At 40.5% G+C, this 19,636-nt stretch overlaps 2 protein-coding genes across 2 annotated transcripts in view; one reads left to right on the forward strand and one right to left on the reverse strand.

The window, feature by feature from the left end:
* ndst3 (N-deacetylase/N-sulfotransferase (heparan glucosaminyl) 3) overlaps positions 1 to 3,272 on the forward strand; it is a 37,324-nt gene extending 34,052 nt beyond the window's left edge. The window contains exons 14-16 of the mRNA XM_025058314.1: positions 1,028 to 1,130; positions 2,080 to 2,222; positions 2,616 to 3,272. Of these exons, the coding sequence (XP_024914082.1) occupies positions 1,028 to 1,130; positions 2,080 to 2,222; positions 2,616 to 2,619 (250 nt within the window). The 3' untranslated portion in view covers positions 2,620 to 3,272. The remainder of the gene's footprint in view (positions 1 to 1,027; positions 1,131 to 2,079; positions 2,223 to 2,615) is intronic.
* Positions 3,273 to 4,171: 899 nt separating this feature from the next.
* prss12 (serine protease 12) overlaps positions 4,172 to 19,636 on the reverse strand; it is an 18,297-nt gene continuing 2,832 nt past the window's right edge. Inside the window, exons 4-13 of the mRNA XM_025058315.1 lie at positions 19,509 to 19,632; positions 18,801 to 18,979; positions 18,198 to 18,339; positions 17,885 to 18,105; positions 16,336 to 16,477; positions 14,692 to 14,897; positions 14,191 to 14,269; positions 13,377 to 13,499; positions 7,958 to 8,253; positions 4,172 to 7,255 (exon numbers count right to left, since the gene is read on the reverse strand). Coding sequence (XP_024914083.1) covers positions 6,915 to 7,255; positions 7,958 to 8,253; positions 13,377 to 13,499; positions 14,191 to 14,269; positions 14,692 to 14,897; positions 16,336 to 16,477; positions 17,885 to 18,105; positions 18,198 to 18,339; positions 18,801 to 18,979; positions 19,509 to 19,632 — 1,853 coding nt within the window. The 3' untranslated portion in view covers positions 4,172 to 6,914. The remainder of the gene's footprint in view (positions 7,256 to 7,957; positions 8,254 to 13,376; positions 13,500 to 14,190; positions 14,270 to 14,691; positions 14,898 to 16,335; positions 16,478 to 17,884; positions 18,106 to 18,197; positions 18,340 to 18,800; positions 18,980 to 19,508; positions 19,633 to 19,636) is intronic.

Genomic DNA, 19,636 nt, shown 5'->3' on the forward strand with positions numbered 1-19,636 from the left:
ACCTCCTAAGTCTCTGTGAAGCCTGACACCTACTGGTCATTTCTTGTACTTGAGCCCTTAGAACTGCCAATATAACATTTAAAGTATACAAGATAGACTCCATAGACTCCTAGTTATAATAATAATAATAATAATTTGATCTTTATTGATTCCATATTTGGGAAGTTCTTTACATCGTGTTTACAGCAGATCTGCTGCCCCTGGCAGGCGACAAGCATGTGGTTCCTCTGGGAATTGAACCCAAGACTCTCTGCTTCCAAGGCAGCCATGCTAACTGCTACACTATGGAAACAGCTCGTACAGTATTTAGTTTAAAGAATATTATAAAATATAAAACTATTTACATGAGAAATATATGGTAAATATGCATATGGCACTTAAAAAGGTTGAAAACACACTCTTCAGATACCAACATGATATTACCATTAAAAAACAACCCTAGGTCTGTTCCACATTTTCAGCAGAGAATTGGTATTTAAACAAACAAGAGTCTGAATGTCTTTTTGTTTTTTTTAAAGAAGGAAATGAAAAACATGAACCAGAGGTTGATACCTGGAGCACTGACAGATAAAACTGAGCCTTTTTCTTAGTAGTCAAAATAAATTTATAGGAAAAGAAACCTCGCTTTTTACAATTATTATAATTAACATTGACCTGACACTGGTCTGCAGACCAGTAGTTGGGAAACTCTGCTGAAAGAATGGTTAAGGAGAGAGACAGCGGCTGCACAAAGAAGAGTAAGAAGAGTGAGGATGATAGAGGGAGACAAAGTGAGATGAATGAAGACGCTGTAGATATTAAAGAGCAGTAGAGTCAGATGAAGACAGAGAGGCTGCTGAATGGGCTGTGACTTTCCCTCTGGTGTGGTCTGCTACATGCCACTTCACTCTCTTTAGTCCGTCCAGGTCAAGAACCACATGATTGACCTCTGGGTTTCTCCAACCCTCAATTAACAAATGAATTAATAACTTCAGCTTCTGGTGTTTGTCTCTTTCTCAGTCTGCACCTGTTTCTTTTGTTCTGCCAGGTTCGACCCCCAGAAAGGGTTTTGGTGCCAGCTCCTGGAGGGAGGAAAGACCAAATGTTTGGGGAAGAGCAAAGGCAGGAAGTACCCACCAATGGAGCCAGAGGTGAAGCTGTCAACTTAAATAGTTTTAGTTAGTATGGAGCCAGAGGTGAAGCTGTCAACTTTAAAATTAAATAGTTTGTGCCACAAGGGAAATTGATATCAATTTTTGGATTTGAAAATGAACTGACAAAACAAAACCAAACCACCTGACCTGACTGACGGTGACGTGTCCGATCTGACCTGGTCATGAGGACTCAGTGGTAACAATACACTGGTGTAATGAATTAGAGATGTATCAACATTTGACCATTAGGGTAGAAACTACGAACGGCTCGATCGGACACAACCGTAGAACTGTGAATTTTCAACTTAACTTTGTGCCACATGCAGTAAACAGGAACACTATCTTACTTCACCTTAGCAACGGCAGCTCACGCCATGGAGAAGAGAAGTAATCTAATTGATATCGGTGTCGGCAGAAACTTGTTTCCATAACGATATTGTATCGTACATGAAGAAGAAGTTGTGTTGAGCCATCCAGTAAAAACAAAAACAGTAAAAAAACAATCAGCTATTGTTGACACATAGTTGATAGAACTGTATTTGATACTAATATATATAGCCCTCTTTATATATATATACAGTATATAAGAATGTCTAAGAATGTCTTAGGGAAGTAGAAAAAGCGAGAAGGGGACAGAGGAGATTATAGAGATGCTCTAGAGCTTTCTTTTTACATCTTCTAATATCACTGTGTTTAGTGGCCCCCAGGTCACTATTGAGAAATAGGCAAATCTAAAAAAGGTGACATGTCATTAATCTCCTTCTGTTTCTGGTCGGCCCCTGGTGTCCACTGCTCTCATTCACATTTTCACCTTCCAAATGTTTTACCACTCTATTCACTTCTGCCTCTCTGCTCAGGCTCTATTCCTGCTCTGCTGTCGTCCGGCATGTCCTTGTCCTTTTGCACTGAAGACTGTGTTCTCTTCTTCATTTTCTCCTCTCCTCAGGCACGTGCATACCTCTCCAGATACTACAGGGAGCACAATGTGGAGCTGTCAAAGCTGCTGCACCGGCTCGGACAGCCTCTGCCTTCCTGGCTGAGAGAGGAGCTGCAGAAGGTCAGCAGCATTAAACTCTGTGTGGCTGTACGGTATGGTCTCCAAACAGCACTTTTCTAGCCAATAAAGCACGTTTTAAAACATTTTTAAATATTCATGACAAAGCGAAAAGGAAATAATGTCGTTGAGTTTTCCCAAATCCGTCATCACTGGCAATATAACCAACTTAAAAACAACAAATGCTTAAAATTTAATGAAAATGTTGGTTTGTTTGTGTAAACACATTAAAGGTCCATTTTATTTCAGACTGATGAACAAAACCCAAGAACAAATACAGCCATGAGTTTTTATTCTTTTATTCTCGTATTTTTAGCTTTTTCATGTTAAACTAAATGAAATGAAATGACCTTTTTCCTTTTCTTTTCCCTCTTCTCTGCGATTCCCACTCCTTACCCTTCCTCTCTCCACCTCTTCCTTAAGGTTAGATAACCTTTGCATCCAAAAACCGGGGTTAAATATCGAAGGGTCAGAGAGCACGGGATGACCCTGAGCAAATGACCTTCAGATGCACTGTCTGTGGCCTTTTAGTGAAGCCTGATGTGAGGGCGAAGAACAGGGTGCCTTGTGTCTCCCTCTAATTCTGACACTGCTGAAGGGGGGAGAGAAAAGCAGAGCGAGTGGTGAAAGAAGGAAGGAGCCGTGCTGGATCTGTAATCAAGGCTGGAAGGATGGATGGAGTGTTAGCCATTGATCTAGTCGGCTCTGAAGACGCAGGACTACGGGGAAGAACCTTATTTTGATGAAATGGTGATAAAAAGATCCGTCTGGCGTGCCAACCAGCAGATGGCAGTCTTGATGCCCCAACCCTGCCCTGAGCTGCAGTAAACTCCCGTACAGACCTCCAGAGACTCTGTTGCCTATTTTTACTTTTTATTTGTTTATTTTTATTGTTAATTTATGGACCCATACCAGCGCTGGTCAGCTGTGCATGGTTTCCCTGGAGATGACTTTGCACTAATTTCTGTTTCTGTGTTTCTCCCAGACAGATGAATGCATCAAAGATGGTTTGTTTTTATTTTTAAAGATTTTTTTTTCCCACACAGAGAGACGCGGAACACAAGGAGTGCACAGACCTTATCAAAGTCACAGATTTGTAGAAGTTTTTATCCAGTAGATCTGCTCCATTTTTCAGATTGGACTCCAGTTTCAAGCTATTCAACATTTAACAAAGCATGTGCGCTGATGGTGTCAGCCGTGAGCCCTGGAGGAGAATCACAATATGATTCTTTATCACAAGATTCTCTCCAGCTGCAGTGCATAACTTTTAAATATAAAAACAAGTCGTCCAAATCCAACCAACAATTCTGCCCCTAATTCCCAGTTTAATGATCTGTTGATCATTTGTGTTCCTTTACATCATTATCATTTTTTGCAAAGGTTGTAAAATTGAATGTAGAGACTGTGATCAGGAGGCAGCCCAACAGCAAAAATAGATAAATAAAGTAAAATGACCACAAACATTTTAAAAGAACTGGTTTGAAAACAAAACATTGATTTAAAAAAATGTTTCCCATTTGCTGAAATATAATAATACAAACACAGACTTTACTGACATAAATGGGTGGTTTGTTTCGTGGATTTATAAAAAAATATATCGCTGGTACTTCTCAGTAAGAGACGTATTTTACATTAGAAAAATCCCATGGTGCACCAGCAAAAAATGTCCCTTAAGGTATATATTAATGAAATATAATAATAATCTAGTTTCACTTTAATTACAATTTACTTACTTAAATCTGGGTCTGTTTAGTTGAACACAGCACTGATGCAGCTGTTTAGTTGAACACAACACTGATGCAGAAGTTTAAGAAAGACACAAACATCCCCTTCAACATCTCTGAGTATCTTGTTCTTTTTCAAGTTTTTATAACCATCTGCTGCCATCTAGTGAAAGAGTAATTATTCTGCCTGTCACTTAATATTTGCTGTAGATGAATAATAGTTTTCAGACCAATTTTATGGAGATTTTTTCACAGAACCCAATCTCTGTTCTAATGATTCTGATGACACTGTTCTAATGTTTACTGTTGAACTAATCCAAAGTTAATACATGAATAAGCTGCTGAGAACTGATCTTTTCCCATTAATCATATGAGAACAGGTAATATCAAGACCATCCAAAAGTTATTCACTGCAGCTAAAAGTGTAACTGCTGATATTCTGTCACCGTTAAGCTCTAAATCTAAATCTTTTTTTAACACTGGACAATGTTGTTATTAAGCCTCATACTGAATGCAAAAAAACAAATAAAAATCCCCAAGTGACGAACACGGAAGCCAAAATTAAATCAATATGACTGACGATGTGTCCTTGTGTTTATTGATGAAGTCGACATTCGTTCACACCTGCTTAAGGAGGACATTTGGTATTTTCATCCAAATGAATACAGTCCCTTGATGTCTGAGTGAAATGTAAGTGAAATGCTTTGGTTGAAAAAACATTTGGATTCTTCACCTGCCTCTTTAACAGCCTTGTTCTCAATGACAGGTGTCGGTGCCATGGCTGCAGGACGACAGGCTTTGGTCCGACCATTTATGTTGAGCCAGAGTTAGACGCAGAACAAGGAGAAACTCCACTGGTTAGCAGTTCAAGTTTGTTACTTCAACACTTCATCACGTCATTTCTGTTTATACGTGGCCTAACAGCTGACAGCCGTATGATGTCACCGTCCCCCTCATGCTGCTACAGATTAACTACCTCAAGTGTTTTTACATCAGGGGTCTTAAACCTAAATGAGCAGAGGGCCATTGCGTCCACCTCCAGCTCCTTGGAGGGCCACATTGACACTTTTTTCTGGCCAAACACATGACACAATTCCTGCTTTTCAGTTTATAATTTAAAACATGCAGTCAGAGCCGTTCACATTAGTTTAAAATTACGGCTTCCCATGCATTAAAAAAGAGGGCAAACATGTTTTCCTTAATCCTGAGGAAAACGTTCTTAAGTAATAACTACACAAACCAGTCTGTTCCATGGTCATTTAGTCGGGAAATTGCACCTCACTGCATTTGTTTACATTTAGCAGCGGGTCAAAAGAAAAACCAAATATATATTAATAGATACACATCATTTACATGTTGAATAATTTATTGTAATTTGTAAGATTTTATGGTGAAACAATAGTAATTTGTATTATCTTAAATTTATATATTACTGTTATAATTGTTATAATTATACCAGTAAGAAAATAATTAAAATATTAGATAGAATACATGATTTATTAAATTTACTGACACAACGTGACATGTCTTTATAAAATTATGATTTATTTTAACCTAGACTTACTGAAAATTTCTGTCTGTTTGGTAATGTGTAGTGATAGCCACTAGGGGTCGTTCTGAGGCAATTTTGTAGCTGAACGTTCTTTACAGAATTTACAACTAAAAAAAGGTTATTTCACGAAATCAACCAGCCGATTTCCCTTAAACTGCATAAAACTGTAATACACAAATCGTCAAGATTAAACTAATTTTGGGTTTCGACAACGAGTAGTTGTGAGTTAAGTGTCGGTATTTATAAATGACAATCAAATTAAAAAAATGATTATCAGTGAAATGTTTTATTCTATTTTTTCAATTTTTGTATTATTTTTAAATATTAAAGTTTACCCAAAGGTTACTTTTTCTAAATCAGATGAAAAGGAGAACATAAAATGGCCGCTAAGCCGCAAACGTTGTGACATAGCAGCAAGTATGTGTGTGTGAGTGAATGTGTGTGTACATTATTCAACAAGTCTGTGCTCACTCTCACAGTTTGTAGTGAATGAAATAAAACCTAAAGGAACTCTGTTCTTCAACCAGCTTAAAAGAAAACTACAAATGTTTGTGAGAATGACAGAAAGACAAGTGTAAATACATGTGTGTTTGATGTTTGCAATCAAATAACAAAATTCAGCAGTTGTTGTTACAAAAACGTAGTTTATGGAGAAATGTACAATATCAAGTCATAACATATTCAGTAAACATCACACCAGTAAACAGTTTGTGTCTTTTTTGGTTTTCAAGTGTTCTAGATTGTCTTCCTTAAGTGTAATCAGAGAAAAAGAAAAAATATCACAGTGTCAGGAAAACAAAATTGTCACAAAGCAACACCGTTTTACACTTTGAATTACAGGTATGTTCTTTACCTTTCATGCAAACATCAAGCAGCACCGAGAAGTTAATAAATACTGGCTAGGTTTAAGTCAGAAATGCCTGAGTGAATACTACGACCAGCAATTTGCTAATTGGACAAAATGACAACAAAAGCACGCGTAGGAAACGTCACCCAATCAGACATGCATACTATAAAATGACATGATTTCAAAATGAACACGGGCGAGTATCATGCAGTAAGTACTGTTGAGGTTTAGTGTGCAAGTCTGCAAATTCATACCTGTGAATGCATGAAGGCGTGCTTATATACTGTAGGTACGTGGTCCCTTTGAACATTTGTGCTGATACAGTTTATAAATTACAGTAAAATGTGATGACAAAAACAGTTTAAAAACGTGTAAAATAAAAAAAAGTATGCATAAATTAAAGTACATTCTGAAAATGAGGTTTAATACTGTTCAAAAATCCTGCAGCCCATGAGTTAAAAAAATGAAAACAAGTGCTTATTATTCCTTTTTTTACATAGTGTGAAAAGACTAAATAATCAGTTCCAACATTAATAATAACATCATTATCAGGATCCGACATTAATGTTTTGTCAGCTGTTTTGCGACCCTTTCCCACAGTCGGTCATTTGATATCTCTCTTCCACTGCTTCCTCCCAGCACCTCTGACCACCTTCTGTATCCACGAGCTGAAGGCCGACACTCTGGTGTAGACACCAGGGGACCGCTGTGTTCGGCACGCATGACCCCAGGACGTGATACCGTAAACCACCCAGCCCCCTCCTGGACGCTCGCACACCAGCGGTCCTCCACTGTCGCCACGACAACTGTCCACACGCCTCTCTGACTGTACGCTGCCGGCGCAGAGCATTCGACTGGTGAAGGCGCCTTCGAAGTACTGCTGGCAGTAACGGCGAGGGAGTATAGAGAGCGGGGCCTGCTGGAGAGTCTTGGAGTACGACCGGCCTGAGGGAGGTGAAGACGTGAGAGCACAACGTTTCTGATTAAACAAACAAACAATTACATTTGTATAGTCAAATTCACACGCAGATTTATAAAGTGCATTTATATTCAACCAGAAGCTGTAGTTGACCAACCATGAACAGTCTTTAGGAGGAATCAGACAAACCCTTACCCACACTCACAGACATATTAATGCCACAGATGCTCAGACTTGGCATTTTGACATAAGCATTAACATCACTGACAGATGTGTGTGTTCAAACACTTCAATAATATTTTAATGACAGACTCATTGGATTACTGTGGTACGATGAGCGACAAGAACAGAACATTCAACCACAGAGTTCATTCAAAACGTTTTTGTCATGTGACGTGTTAGTGCTACGTAATACATTTATGTGTTAAAAATCATCAGTTTCTCAGCATGTGGCCTTTTGTGTAAAGTAACCTAAACAATCAAAAACACACACAGACACACACATTGACAGACACACAGTTCCCTGTGGAGTACATTCTTCTTGGGGCTTGTTTTTCAAGTTCTTCCTGTTTTACTTGTTCATGTCAATAATATTTATTGCCTTGTTTATCCAGAAATGTTTTTAATCCATATTGTCAAATTTGTAATTTGACCACATTTAGTTGTGTCACTGTCTTTGGGCCCTTTTCATTTCCTTACCCAGACCTCTCGTTACAACATGTCCTCACCTGTGTCACCCCAGCCGGTGATGTGACAGTTACTGGCTTCTTTGAGAACTCTCTCTTTTCTAGCAGGCAGACAGGCGGGAAGGACCTGACGGCTGAATGACACGCATTCTCCTGGCAGCTGGTCCACGGCTCCCGGCGACAGACGGACCAGGGCCAGGTCATTATCATTGCTTTGATGGTGGTAGTTTGGATGGAAGACAATTTGGTCCACGCCGTACTCTGCTTCATATTCCTCGGGGACGAGGGAGTGGTAGTCTCCTACTCTGACTTTGTACTGCTTGGTGCTGTTTCCATATCTGCAGAGAGGAATCAAGAGATGACTCATGTCAAGCATTCGTAGAAGAAGGGTGTGTGTACGTGTGTGTGTGTGTGTTGGAGCAATCCCCTCTGCTGAAATGAGCAATAAAACTGTAAGCAGCAGCAGCTGAGTTTATCTCAGTTTACAGTCAGACCAGTACAAACAAGTTACACTAAAAACACAGAATTCATCTGACTGAAGGGAAAAAAGTATTTTTTAAGTATTTGGAACTTCAGGTGTTTCCCTCTGGGTTTTGTTGAACGGTAAATTAACACAGACAGAGAAACAACATATACAATATTACAGACGAGAGGTTATTTCACGAAATCAACCAGCCGATTTCCCTTAAACTGCATAAAACTGTAATACACAAATCGTCAAGATTAAACTAATTTTGGGTTTCGACAACGAGTAGTTGTGAGTTAAGTGTCGGTATTTATAAATGACAATCAAATTAAAAAAATGATTATCAGTGAAATGTTTTATTCTATTTTTTCAATTTTTGTATTATTTTTAAATATTAAAGTTTACCCAAAGGTTACTTTTTCTAAATCAGATGAAAAGGAGAACATAAAATGGCCGCTAAGCCGCAAACGTTGTGACATAGCAGCAAGTATGTGTGTGTGAGTGAATGTGTGTGTACATTATTCAACAAGTCTGTGCTCACTCTCACAGTTTGTAGTGAATGAAATAAAACCTAAAGGAACTCTGTTCTTCAACCAGCTTAAAAGAAAACTACAAATGTTTGTGAGAATGACAGAAAGACAAGTGTAAATACATGTGTGTTTGATGTTTGCAATCAAATAACAAAATTCAGCAGTTGTTGTTACAAAAACGTAGTTTATGGAGAAATGTACAATATCAAGTCATAACATATTCAGTAAACATCACACCAGTAAACAGTTTGTGTCTTTTTTGGTTTTCAAGTGTTCTAGATTGTCTTCCTTAAGTGTAATCAGAGAAAAAGAAAAAATATCACAGTGTCAGGAAAACAAAATTGTCACAAAGCAACACCGTTTTACACTTTGAATTACAGGTATGTTCTTTACCTTTCATGCAAACATCAAGCAGCACCGAGAAGTTAATAAATACTGGCTAGGTTTAAGTCAGAAATGCCTGAGTGAATACTACGACCAGCAATTTGCTAATTGGACAAAATGACAACAAAAGCACGCGTAGGAAACGTCACCCAATCAGACATGCATACTATAAAATGACATGATTTCAAAATGAACACGGGCGAGTATCATGCAGTAAGTACTGTTGAGGTTTAGTGTGCAAGTCTGCAAATTCATACCTGTGAATGCATGAAGGCGTGCTTATATACTGTAGGTACGTGGTCCCTTTGAACATTTGTGCTGATACAGTTTATAAATTACAGTAAAATGTGATGACAAAAACAGTTTAAAAACGTGTAAAATAAAAAAAAGTATGCATAAATTAAAGTACATTCTGAAAATGAGGTTTAATACTGTTCAAAAATCCTGCAGCCCATGAGTTAAAAAAATGAAAACAAGTGCTTATTATTCCTTTTTTTACATAGTGTGAAAAGACTAAATAATCAGTTCCAACATTAATAATAACATCATTATCAGGATCCGACATTAATGTTTTGTCAGCTGTTTTGCGACCCTTTCCCACAGTCGGTCATTTGATATCTCTCTTCCACTGCTTCCTCCCAGCACCTCTGACCACCTTCTGTATCCACGAGCTGAAGGCCGACACTCTGGTGTAGACACCAGGGGACCGCTGTGTTCGGCACGCATGACCCCAGGACGTGATACCGTAAACCACCCAGCCCCCTCCTGGACGCTCGCACACCAGCGGTCCTCCACTGTCGCCACGACAACTGTCCACACGCCTCTCTGACTGTACGCTGCCGGCGCAGAGCATTCGACTGGTGAAGGCGCCTTCGAAGTACTGCTGGCAGTAACGGCGAGGGAGTATAGAGAGCGGGGCCTGCTGGAGAGTCTTGGAGTACGACCGGCCTGAGGGAGGTGAAGACGTGAGAGCACAACGTTTCTGATTAAACAAACAAACAATTACATTTGTATAGTCAAATTCACACGCAGATTTATAAAGTGCATTTATATTCAACCAGAAGCTGTAGTTGACCAACCATGAACAGTCTTTAGGAGGAATCAGACAAACCCTTACCCACACTCACAGACATATTAATGCCACAGATGCTCAGACTTGGCATTTTGACATAAGCATTAACATCACTGACAGATGTGTGTGTTCAAACACTTCAATAATATTTTAATGACAGACTCATTGGATTACTGTGGTACGATGAGCGACAAGAACAGAACATTCAACCACAGAGTTCATTCAAAACGTTTTTGTCATGTGACGTGTTAGTGCTACGTAATACATTTATGTGTTAAAAATCATCAGTTTCTCAGCATGTGGCCTTTTGTGTAAAGTAACCTAAACAATCAAAAACACACACAGACACACACATTGACAGACACACAGTTCCCTGTGGAGTACATTCTTCTTGGGGCTTGTTTTTCAAGTTCTTCCTGTTTTACTTGTTCATGTCAATAATATTTATTGCCTTGTTTATCCAGAAATGTTTTTAATCCATATTGTCAAATTTGTAATTTGACCACATTTAGTTGTGTCACTGTCTTTGGGCCCTTTTCATTTCCTTACCCAGACCTCTCGTTACAACATGTCCTCACCTGTGTCACCCCAGCCGGTGATGTGACAGTTACTGGCTTCTTTGAGAACTCTCTCTTTTCTAGCAGGCAGACAGGCGGGAAGGACCTGACGGCTGAATGACACGCATTCTCCTGGCAGCTGGTCCACGGCTCCCGGCGACAGACGGACCAGGGCCAGGTCATTATCATTACTTTGATGGTGGTAGTTTGGATGGGAGGCAATTTGGTCCACGCCGTACTCTGCTTCATATTCCTCGGGGACGAGGGAGTGGTAGTCTCCTACTCTGACTTTGTACTGCTTGGTGCTGTTTCCATATCTGCAGAGAGGAATCAAGAGATGACTCATGTCAAGCATTCGTAGAAGAAGGGTGTGTGTACGTGTGTGTGTGTGTGTTGGAGCAATCCCCTCTGCTGAAATGAGCAATAAAACTGTAAGCAGCAGCAGCTGAGTTTATCTCAGTTTACAGTCAGACCAGTACAAACAAGTTACACTAAAAACACAGAATTCATCTGACTGAAGGGAAAAAAGTATTTTTTAAGTATTTGGAACTTCAGGTGTTTCCCTCTGGGTTTTGTTGAACGGTAAATTAACACAGACAGAGAAACAACATATACAATATTACAGACGAGACACTGATGCCAGGTAACAATTAGTAGTCGTCAGCATATAGTAGGCTATAAGGACTCTACTCTTCTCTCTTGTTTCTAATCCAGCAAAGCTTTTATAGCTTTTATAAATGAAGTTTCCGTACACAGTCTGCGCTGATTCAAACTGAAGGCCTGCTCACCGATCTCCCAGGGCGTCTCTGTGTGTTTCTAAATTTACCTGAATCATACCAATGGTATGTTTAATAAAAGAAAATCAGGACAGGAATAATCCAGTGACAAAAAAAAAGACTAAAGTGGAAGAAGGTGAGAAGAGATGAGTGACAGAAAGCTGTGACCCTGAGCCAATCCGTGTGTCCAGTTACATCTGACAGAATGTTATTGGAACGAACTTCTGATCTGGAAATAGCAAATATTTCCTGGCAATGCACTGGCAGACAGTAGAATAGCTAAAGATATACATTGAACATACACACGGGAATATGATTTGTTCCGGTAGTTATCGGCACACTGCTAGAATGATATGATTTGACGGTGATTAAGTCATCAGTCAGCACTGACTTGTACAGGTATGGCGTCTGACGGCGGATGTTTTTGTGGAAGATTATCTTACAATCACGGCTACGTAATGGCTGTTTCTTCTCGCCGCCTGTGTCTATTTTTGGTTTGGCATATGACAGGTGACACCACAAAGTTGGACTTCCCCATTTAGGTCTCACCCCTCCTCAAAACAAATCAAGCTTTTAAAGGTTCAGCTAGTGTCTTGAAGCATGTTCAGTGTGATAGAGTGAATGTGGCCAAACAGGTGGAGCAGGTCATACAATGTGACATTTACTGAACAAAAACATGTATGTTCAATTATTTTTGCCTTTAGTTTTACCTTTTACTTGTGTGTAAACTTGGCTTTTCTTTCAGTAAATAAATTAGAAAATATTACAAACTTTGAACCCAAGTCATTTCTTCAGTATTTCTGTATCCGTGAACCTGATGGTACGGCAGAAAGAACAACACCAAGGAGGGACAAAGACTGAAGTCAGTGGGTCTATGTAGCTGTAGCTGGTTGACCAGGTGAAAGTGATGACGTTGACTACCAGGGAGGAACTGGCTGAAGCACATGACAGTCAAAGTAAAGTTTCTATCAGGCTGTGATCATGGTTCAAAGTCTGCTTTAACGACGTCAGCCTCATTTGGAGCCGGTTCAAGTTGCAGCACAGTTCTGTGCCTCTGTTGTGTCACTTTAGAGAGGAGACTTGACATCACTGAGGTAACAGTATAGGCTGTAAAGTTTGGGAAGCCTGGTGATGTTTTTTTTTGTGTTGTTTTTAAACGGGGAATGGAAAGAATATTGTGAATAGTTTTCCCATTGAAGCTTGCTGCACGTACACATATCTACAAAACTCAAGCACAGAAACTAGTAATTGCTGAAATGCTCAGAAGTATTCAACTTCCATCGGACGACCTTGCCTAAAGCGTGTAAATGTTAAATGCAGATGCAATGATGTCACCAAGGTTTTAAGTTTCAGTGCTTTTTCTGTGCTGCAAAAATATTCTAAATCTCTCCCTCTGTCATAATAGTTTGACTTTCTGCTAAAGTCTGTCCTCTCCCTTGTATGCATTAGGTGATGGATTTTGAGAAGGTGACGCCATGTTGAGGCCCCCCAGACCAGATGTGGCTGAGATAGAGCAGCTCCGTCTGACTCACTGCCACCACTGATCGCTGCTGCAGTTCTCAGGACGTTTGACTGTCAGGCCTGAGTATTCCCAGAAGGTAAATGACCTGATGTGCTAGTTAAATATAAATTGACCATTTAATATAGGGATATGTTTGTGTCGGTGTCTGTTTGACCTTTTAAAACAGTGGGCCGAGGTGAGCACCCAGCAGGAGTCAATGAGCGTTGCCCCACACACCAACCTCCCATCACCTCGGGAGCCTCGTAAACGAATGGCGGCCTGCCATGGCCAACCCCCCCTGTGTGAGATACATTTATAGACAGACATAAAAACATCCAGAGGCAAAAACACACACAAAAAACACTGTCCTAGCCCTTTATTCTAAATGTAACTATTACAAATATACACGTATTAATGAACTAATAATAAATTTACAAATATACACGTATTAATGAACTATTATTAATTAATCATTACTCTAACTCTTATCACATCCTATTTTTAATACTAATTTAGTCGTTCCATAGTGTAGCGGTTGTCACATCTGCCTTATGCACAGAATGTCCAGGGTTCGAGCACCAGAGGAACCACATTTTCAATGGCGCCCCCTGTGTTGTGTGGCAGCCTATGTGGGCTGCAAAGACACACACCATGAATTTCCTCATGGTGGGATAATTATTTTCGTTTAACTTGTTTGACTCCTTTACTGTTACTACAGACACATGAGGGAGCTGCTTCTAACTCCACCTGGAGTAATGCAAACAGACGGAAAATTTACAAGAAAATCATTCTGATCATAGTAATAATCCCAGTGGGAGTAGAGTTTAAATGCAGGCTTATGGAAAATATTTTTGAGATTTGCACAAAATTTTTTATCTCTCTTTGCGTGGAGTTTCCTCATCTAAACCTTGAAAATTCTTTCCTCTTTCTATGTGTTTGGCAGTCTTGCTCTTTGCTGTTATTATCCCCCGACGTCCCTCTCAGCCTACCTCAGAGAGTTCTCTCCTCCTATGATCCGGCGCTGGCGAGTGTGCACGAGCCGCAGACCACAAATTGAGTTGACAGGATCTGACAGAGGCACAAGGGAAACCATTGGGCGTAGATGTGAGAGTCAGTGCAGGGTGACGATTGTTAAACCATATATTAAGGCTCAGATGTTGGTCTCATTAAATAGTTAGACGGCTGCAGAGCAGAACCATAACAGCACATCTGCTAAGACACGCAGTGATTGAGAAGAGAAAAAGTAGAGATTATTCTGTTTTTTTAAAGAAATAAAACCCATGCACAGGGTTGAGGAGCATATCTTTAACTGAGCGAAATAATAATAATAATAGCACATGTGCTGGAAGCAGATGGCTGAGTGAGGTAATAACACACACATTACTTTCTGCTTTGCTTAACACGTTGACCTTCTTTGGGGGCTCCCAGTAAGTTGTAAAAGCTCCACCTATTTTATGAGTAACAAAAGAAAACAATCCCAACCGACTGACCTTTGACTTCTTTATAGCTGGGCTGAGGTTCTCCGTAGTCACAGATGACCCCGGCGTCCTCACTGTGGCGACAGTTATGTGTGCCGGGAGCCTGTTTGATGCAGTCGGCTATGGAACGCTCCTCGCCGCTGCACTTCACGTTGTCCACGTGGATGGGTCCCGTGCCCTCACCGAAATACGCCATCACACGAGCCTTTGCCAAACCACTGAAGAAGACACAGGGACACAGGTAGCAGTTTTCTGCAAATACATGTGTGAAGAAGACACAGGGACACAGGTAGCAGTTTGTGTCTTTTCTGCAAATACATGTGTGACTACAAACGTACAAAGGAGAAACCAAATGTTATAATATACACTATAGAAGGATACAAAAATATATTTTTAAAATACCTTGAATTTTCATTGACATTATTATTATTATTATTGACAGTATATGACACAGTGTCCATCTCTGTGACTGTGTATCTGAAGCCCCGCCTGGGTTAGCCTGACAACATGGATAATTATGTACGGCTAATTTGTTTCAGCTATGACCCTGCAGACCGTGTCGGAGAGGGCGCTTTTATTATGTGACTCCTTTAATTGAATGTGTATGTGTTGACATAACCCCATTATCACACCACTCTGTACACCTCAAGGGGGGGGCTGCTGTGTATGCGGTGACCTTTCACCACGCCCAACGTACAAGACGGAACAACGGTACTGACATGGCTTTTACACGCTTCCCAGACTTTCACACTTTTTTCTGCATTCTTATGCTGTCCAGATGTGGATCGTCTTCAAACAGATGTCATAAATAACTGAGTCACTGCATGGGGTAAATATTCCTGACTGACGAAAGATGATAAAGAAGAACATTTAATTATGCTTTCACTTGACCCCTGCTATCACATAGAGATTGTTATGGAAGACGAGAGAATGTCCCGGAGGACAGACTAATGGGACACAGACTGCATGAAGTCTTATTTCTTTACTTGGACACATCTGTCACAAAATGCTTTTTGTTTAGCTTAGCTGTAAAGGGACAGAGCTAAAAAAAAAAAAAAGCACACAGATATGTGGCAGTGCACGCAGTCTCAAAAACACAGTCAATTTAGGTACTGTAAGCATGAACAAATTCAATATTTCAACTCTATTCAAAACACACTGATAATGATGGAGAGTCATTTACAAGATGTGTGTGACGATGTGTTACCTGAGAAGAGTGGAAACTAAGATAAAATGGTGACAGGCCGAGAAAAGGCAGGTGAAAAACACTGACTGAGTTAACAGTCGGCTGGATCTGGATCCACCTTAAAGTGAATGAATTGTGATCAAACGATTTCCATCATCCTGACTTCTTAAAAAACGAGTAAGAAGGGAGGAAGGTAGAAGGAAGGCTTGATGACAGACTTTATATCCGGGGCCCATCCATTACAGTAATATTATTACATTGGACTTTTGAATGAAGTCATTTAAATAAGTTTGCTTACTTCCTGGCAACATCGATTAGACCTTTTTAACTCTTCCAAGATATTGATCAAAAAGCTTCAGACACTCAGTAGACTCTCAGCCCAACTCCATTATACAGTAGTTATGGACAAGCTCCTGATCCAGGAATCTGTCAAAGTGAAAACTGGTATCACATCGATCACATACACACACCTGTAACCCAACTGCCGGCACACCACCTCAGCATCGCGGTCAGTCCATCCATCATCGCACACGGTCCCCCACTGACCAGACAGATACAATTCCACCCGGCCTTCCCTCGGGGTCTCTCCTCCCACAAGCCTCACTGGCACACCTGAAGAACACACACACACATTACCCAGAAGTCTCAGTTCTTGAAATCTCTCCATAGTTAGTTGCTGGAATGCTGTTTTTTATTGGTCCAGTCCCTTGAGTTCCCTTGAGTGGAAATTGTGAGTGCATGGCTGAGTCTTTGGTGTAAACAGTTTATCATCATTTGATACCCACACAGGCAAACATTAAACTAGGCAGCACACACACACACACACACAGACATACATACACAAACACACACATTAATATCAGTGCAGTTCATACTAATGGCTTCTCCACATGTGGACGTCTGTGGATCAGTTAACTCCTCTGAGTGTCAGCTCAATCAGCATTACATTTGGTTTTTGGACCAACTCGCTTTAACAGGCCTAGACCAAGATAGACGGAGAGATGTTTTTCGAGACCCACATTATGACACTGTTATATAAAGTCAAGCAGGAGGCTGTGGAATATCAAATGGTGTGAACACAGTAGCTGTAGGAGCGGCGGAGACTGGGATACGTTAATTGTGGGAGTGTTTACTTCTTTACTCTGTTTCCACTGTTTAAAAAGAGTTTAACTTCATCCCCTTGTTACACACACACACACACACACACACACACACAAACGAACGCTGTTGCCTCACCAGGCAACAGCGTTAAGGTCCCTTCATTTCAAAGTGGCCAAAGCAGCTAATCCTCTAATCCTCTGTTGAGAGAGCAGTAACTTAGTCAGCCACAACAAACAGGGTTAGACACACACACACACACACACAAAGAAGCCAACAAAATGTTTGGTTTTTGTGCTACCTGACTTTTCTTTTCCCAGTGTTGTTGTTGTTTTTTTTGTTTTTTTTTTTTCCCTTCATTAGGTGTCAGTCAGACTTTTGATGTTTTTATGTCCTTGATTATGATGTTGATTACTGTGTTAGCATGGGTGAGTGACATACAGTAGGTACTTATGTGCAACAGATACTCTGAGTGTAGTATGAAAGTCAGTAATGTAATCATGTCCTCAATTGAGAAAATACCCAGTAAATAACATTTTGATCAACAAATTCAAATGTATACGACGCTGTTGAGTAAATAACATTTTGATCAACAAATTCGCAGTTGTTTTTCAGTAAGGTGAACACCTGTTTCAAAAACTCCCTTGAAAAAACACCGACATGTGAACCTACTGACTTCTAACCTGGAATCTCCAGCACCATATGGAAAACACATTTCCAAGAGTGTTAATGGATCAACTAGCACGACATGAACTGCACTTTAAACTCACATCAAACCCTTCAACACAGACACAGAGAATGTATTTATCCACGCTATTCAAATAAAATACATTTCACCTTAATAACTCAGTAATGTAATCAAAGAGTCCTATCTGTAACTTTACACTTTGGTGTCATTTTTTTGTGTGATTTTTTTCTTACTAGTGGGAAGAGTCTCTCCACTGCGTTCTGCGCTGCATGCCATGTTAACGTCCTCATGGTGTGTACAATCGTGACGGAGCCACTCCCTCTTCTTGCAGAGCAGCAGGCTCGGCTCCTTTCCTGTGCAGCTCACATCATCCAAAAGAATTGGACCCGACCCGACCCCAAAGCGTGGGACTGGTGTGATGTCTAATCCTTCAGAAGGAAGAGTTTCCCCCAACCTGCAAGATACAAATGAACTCCTGCGTTTAGATGTCGATTGGTTTATGTGTACAGAACGTCCTGGTCTGGTAGAATGAGTACACCCTGTTACCTGTAACCAAGTTGTCTGCACACTACTTGGGTATTATAGTCTGTCCAACCATCGTCACACACTGTTCCCCACTGACCATGGTAAAAGACTTCCAAACGGCCTTCGTTGCTCCCTGTACCACCTGCTAACCGGGCAGTACCATCTAGAGAAGAGAGACACACACAACGTTTGGTAAACTTTTTTTTTTTCTATTCAATTTCTTTTATTATAAATGTGTATGACAATCTTGCCTGGGCCCGGGAGAAGATAATATTAAATCTCCCCCATTTGTCCCCCACTATCTGCAGGTCTGTAAAATATGCAATATGCATAGTATTTGAAATGGTGTGATTCATCCTGACAGGAGTGACCAGACCTGGGTCTCCTTTTCAATAACTGGAGTCTGAAACTGCCCTCTGACATTAGTCAGATGATTTGAATCTTTGTGTGGTGATAAACTGGATTGTGTCCCACAGTGAGCTCAGACTGATCGATGGTTCAGCTCTACATCATCTCCAGGCCTGGCCACTACATTGTACTGTATGCACAGGAGCATTTCCTGTAAGCTTTCAGACGCAGGTTTACGTGGATATGAGAAGTGAGTGTTGAGATGTGTTGGCCGACCTGTGAGACTGTTACAGGATACTCCTGCATCTTCGGAGTGCAGACAGTTGTGTTCACCCCAAGCACTTTTTGGACACTGCTCCAATGTGAGCTCATTGCCAGTGCAACGCACCTCGTCCAGCCACACACGGCCTGAACCCTTCCCAAAATGTGCCTGGCTCCAGGCCCTGGCTAGACCACTACAAAGGGAAGACACAGCACAGGAGAAGGAGGCTTGTTTTCCAGCAAAACTGATATAAAACACATGTAGTGACCCACTTAGAGAATTCTATACGGGGCTCTGTTTTACTTCAAAAAAGTAGTTAAAATAATTAAATTAGACTGAAAAAAAAATATGATTAAATATAATGAAACAGTTGCTTGACTTAAACACCCATGCACATGTATAAAATGGAAACACACAGAAATGCCTGTGGGACAGCATTTTATAGTTGATAAATATGCATATCTGTGCTGTACTAGAATTCAAACTGGAACAATGAGCCTGATTCACAGTCTGACCTCCAGATGTTCTTAACTGCTCGCTCTTTTCTCTGTGTGTCTGAATGGAAAGAATACTTCTCATACTGCGGAGACAGACAGGGAGAGAGAGAGAGAAATCTCCCCTCCTACATTATCACAGCTCAGCTCTATACTTTTTAGTTCTGTCTTTTTTTAACAAATTAACTTTATTAAGCAAAAAAAAGTTTGTTTATGTGACCCCTTCACCTGAATCCCAGCTGTCGGCACACGACCTCCGCATCCTGGTCATCCCACTGGTCATCACATATGGAGCCCCAATGTCCTGAATGGAAGACCTCTACTGTGCCCTCTGACCTCGATTGACCTCCAACTAG

This window comes from Cynoglossus semilaevis, chromosome 9 (assembly GCF_000523025.1).
Source record: "Cynoglossus semilaevis isolate Cse_v1.0 chromosome 9, Cse_v1.0, whole genome shotgun sequence".
NCBI lineage: Eukaryota > Metazoa > Chordata > Actinopteri > Pleuronectiformes > Cynoglossidae > Cynoglossus > Cynoglossus semilaevis.